This window comes from Erythrolamprus reginae, chromosome 1 (assembly GCF_031021105.1).
Source record: "Erythrolamprus reginae isolate rEryReg1 chromosome 1, rEryReg1.hap1, whole genome shotgun sequence".
NCBI lineage: Eukaryota > Metazoa > Chordata > Lepidosauria > Squamata > Dipsadidae > Erythrolamprus > Erythrolamprus reginae.
In genome coordinates this window covers 423589-427703 of record NC_091950.1, presented here as the reverse complement: position 1 = coordinate 427703, position 4115 = coordinate 423589, and the positions used below count along the sequence as shown (strand labels likewise).

The window sequence follows — 4115 nt, the reverse complement described above, 5'->3', positions numbered from 1 at the left end:
CATCAACATTATTACCTTTACTCACAGTCTTAACAATGTTTGTAATCCGCCTCCTGTCCCTGCTGGCAGTGGCCCCTGGGAGACACCTCAGCACCTTAACCACATCCTTGCTCTGTCCCAAATCAACACCTCTAACGGTCGAATCACCCACAAGAAAATGTGTCCTCTTTTTATTTCTACTAACTGTACTTGATGGTTTGGTGACATTTACGACAACTTCCCCTTTGAACATCCCCTCATTCTCTGCCTGAGGGACCTTGCTAATATCTCCAACATCCTTACTATTTAAATCCGCAAGAACACTATAGGAATTCGATACAGAGAGACCAAAATTGCTATGTTTTTGCTCAACTGCACGCAATCTTCCTGAACCGACAGTTGTCCACACAGCCCTCCTCCTCGGGGGGCGCTGTGGAAGTGGAGGCTGGACACATGACTGCATTACAGCATGTGGCTGGGACAATCTTTCCACTTCTGACTGCAAGCTACAAACTAAGGACTGCAATCTAGAGATCTCGCCATCTAAGAAGCTGACCTTCCTCCAGGGCAGAGGTCTTCAAACTTGGCAACTTTAAGACTTGTGGAGTTGAAGTCCACAAGTCTTAAAGTTGCCAAGTCCTCAAGTCTTAAAGTTGCCAAGGTTGAAGACCTCTGCTCCAGGGGGTGTGAAGCCCTCGTCCGCACATCCCTGGCGGCCACACCCGGCTGCTGGTGATAGGGGCCACCCCGTGTTTCCTGTGGTTGCTGCAGCGGCTGGTGTTCTATAAAAAGGCAGCCGGGCGCCTGGTGCAGATGCCGCGGAGACCAGACCGGAGCGGTTCTTCCTGCCTCCTCCGACCATGAAGACCCTCCTCGCCTTCCTGCTGCTGGGGGTCTCCCTCAGCCTGGCTGCCCAGAGTCCCCGTGAGTCCTTCCTCCAGCTCAGCCCCTCTTGAAACCCTCCAGACCCTCAAGGGAGGCCCCCACCCCCCAGGGGTTTCTCCCGGCACTCAGCTCTCAGCCGGGGGGGGGGGGCAAAGAGGGGGGCAGTGTTCAAGGAGGTACAATGTCCCTTCACCCTCTGCTTCTCTCTTTCAGGTCCAGCTGCAGCCCCTGGACAGGTCGAGCTCAGGGACTGGAATGGTAAGTTTCCGGCCACAGAAAATGCCCCCAAATCTGCCTCCTGACCCCAGCCCACCCTCTTCCTCTGGGGAGAGCTATGGGGAGGAGGTGCTTCCTGCCCCACTGCAATGTGGCTGAGCCAGGCCAGGGTTGAGGCAGGCAGAGACCCTGGGAGACGGGGACGGGGGGGGCTTGGGGGATTAGACAGAGGGGGCAGGCGCCCTTCTCCCCCCATAAGAGGAGCCATGTAATGGGGCACAGCTGGGACCCCAAGCCTGAGCCCAATGGCATATTTGCGTGGGGTGGGGAAGGTCTCCCACTAGGCAGCTGGTCCAGACATGTTGCGGTCAGTCCAATCAACACACAAGGACAAGTGTTTTGTCTGTAACTTAGACAATAGAGTCACAGGGCTGCAAGGGACCTCGGAGGTCTTCTAGTCCAACCCCAGATCTAAGCGAGAGAGCAGGGGGCCTAGGGACTGTTCCAATCTCTGCTTGGAAACCTGCAGCGTTGGAGCATTCACGACTTCTGGTGGCAAGCAGTTCCCCTGTGACTGTGGGGGGATTTCTGTTTAATGGCAGGTTGCGTCTCTCTCCTCGGTCGGTGTCCATCCGTTGTGTCTTGTCCTGCCCTGAGGGGCTTGGGAGCCTCGGCTGAGCCCCTCTCCCTCAAATCTAATTTATTTTAATTGAATTGAATTCCCCCCCCCTTCTCTCTTCCCTTCCCAGCAGTGGATCCTGCGCCCACCGTCTGCTGCCTTGACTTCACCACGCGCCCCATTCCCCTGCACCTCTTGAGGTCCTTTGTGCGCACCAACGGGAGGTGCACCAAGCCCGCCATTATGTACGTTTCCCAGGACATTTTCTTATCCAAATGCCAAATCAGCAGGTCTGGACCTTGGGTGATTGAGGGGGGGGGGGGAGAGAGAGACCTTGAATTCCCAGAATTCCCCAGCCAGCAAATTCTGAGAGTGGAAGTCCAGCCCTCTTGGAACACACAGTGGGATGAATGCTAGTCTGGAATGGGATGGAGTGAATGGAATAGAATTTGGAATGAAGAATAGAATAGAATAGAATACGATAGGATAGGATAGAAAGAATATAATAGAATGGAATAGAAATATGGAGTAGGATAGAGGAGAATTTGGAATGAAATGGAATAGAATTTGGAATCAAGAAGAATAGAATAGAATAGAATAGAATAGAATTCTTTCTTGGCCAAGTGTGATTGGACACAAAAGGAATTTGTCTCTGGTGCAGATGTTCTCAGTGTACATTTGTCTGTCTGTCTGTCTGTCTGTCTGTCTGTCTGTTTGTTTGTTTGGATTTATATGCCGCCCCTTACAATATAAAAAAGAAAACAATACAAATATCCTAAATCCAATTAATTTAGACTAGCTAATCTAACATCCCCCCATAACAATAGAAGTCAATCGTTCCCATTCAAACAACAGACGTACATACCTTTTGTCAGCCAGGGGGCAGAAGTGAGTCTTGAGACTCTTATGAAAGGCGAGGAGGGTGGGGACAGTGCGAATCTCCTGGGGGGGAGCTGATTCCAGAAGACCGGGACCCCCACAGAGAAGGCTCTTCCCTTTGGTCCCACCAAGCAACATTGTCTAGTTCATGGGACCTGGAGAAGGCCGACTCTGTGGGACCTGACCGGTCGCTGGGACTCATGCAGCAGGAGGCGGTCATGCAAACATTCTGGTGTACAGACAGTGTACGTACATTCATCCAGAATAAAAAGATACAACAGTGATAGTCAAGGTTACTAATAAGCTATGAAATCGTAGTAGGAAACAAGTAGAAAGAATATAAGGTGAAAGATACAAGCCACGTGGTTATAGTAATAAGTGGGAGGAGATGGATACTAGTAAGGAAGAGAAGATAGTAGTAGTACAGTCTTAGTAAATAGTTTCACTGTGGTGGGAATTATTTGTTTAGCAGAGTGAGGGCGTTTGAGAAAAAAACCCTGTCCTTGTGCCTCGTTGTCTTGGTGTGCAGGGCTCTGTAGCGACGTTTTGAGGGTGGGAGTTGAAACAGTTTGTGTCCAGGATGTGAGGGGTCAGTAAATATTTTCCCCGCCCTCTCTTGGACTCAAGTGCAGTCTATGGGTCCTCTGTGGAAGATGTTTTGTCCTGCAGTCCTGATTCTCCTCCTCCAAAGTCTGTGTTTAAGGCCCCACTTTTCTCCTCTGTAGATTCACCACAGTGAGAGATGTGAAGATCTGTGCGGATCCCTCACAACAATGGGTCCAGGATCGCATCCGTGACCTCAGCCCAACAGGGGCTCCGGGGTCGGCTCCGTGACCTCAGCAACCACGCTCCGGGCAAGGGGAGAAGAAGACACACACGTCCCCTCGGCAGCCTTCCATTATATCAAAGGAGGGGGAAAACCATGATTAAAGAGAGCGTTGTACCCTGGAGCATGTGCAGAGTGCCTTCTGTTTATTACCATCCACCGGAATTAGGCTAACGGTGCGTGGTGTGGGGCGTAGGTGAAGACTGGACTGCAGGGGAGGGGGCATCATGTCAAGGGGCTCACCCCATGCCCAAAATTTGGGAGAAGTAGGGAGGGGTCCACCCCCCTCACCTGAAATCCCCTCCTAGGGAGAAGCAAGGGAAGCAGGGGGCTGGACTAGAAGACCTCCAAGGTCCCTTCCAACTTTATAATAATAATAACAACAGAGTTGGAACTTGGAAGTCTTCTAGTCCAGCCCCCTGTCAGAATACAGAATAACCAACTTGGAAGACCTTAATAATAATAACAGAGTTGAAAGGGACCCTGGAGGTCTTCTAGTCCAGCCCCCTGATTAGGCAGGAGACCCTACACTACTTCAGACAGATGGTTATCCAACATCTGCTTAAAAACTTCTAGTGTTGGGGCATTCACAACTTCTGGAGGCAGGTAGTTCCACTGATCAAAAGTTCTGACTGTCAGGAAATCCCTCCTTAGTTCTAAAAGTTGCTTCTCTCCTTGTTTAGTTTCCACCCATTGCTTCTTGTCCTACCC

General features: G+C 50.9%; 1 protein-coding gene across 2 annotated transcripts; it reads left to right on the top strand.

Moving 5' to 3' along the window:
* The first annotated feature begins 621 nt into the window (after positions 1–621).
* On the top strand, positions 622–3526 carry LOC139156290 (C-C motif chemokine 3-like). 2 transcript variants are annotated; one of them, XM_070731735.1, is made up of 4 exons: positions 622–903; positions 1078–1122; positions 1833–1944; positions 3304–3526. In XM_070731735.1, the coding sequence occupies exons 1-4, from the start codon at positions 840–842 to the stop codon at positions 3410–3412; spliced, it is 330 nt and encodes a 109-aa protein (XP_070587836.1). In that variant the 5' UTR covers positions 622–839; the 3' UTR covers positions 3413–3526. The 2 variants fall into 2 exon arrangements, with proteins under 2 accessions (XP_070587836.1, XP_070587827.1); XM_070731726.1 differs by having other exon boundaries at positions 624–903; positions 1830–1944.
* Positions 3527–4115: the final 589 nt, after the last annotated feature.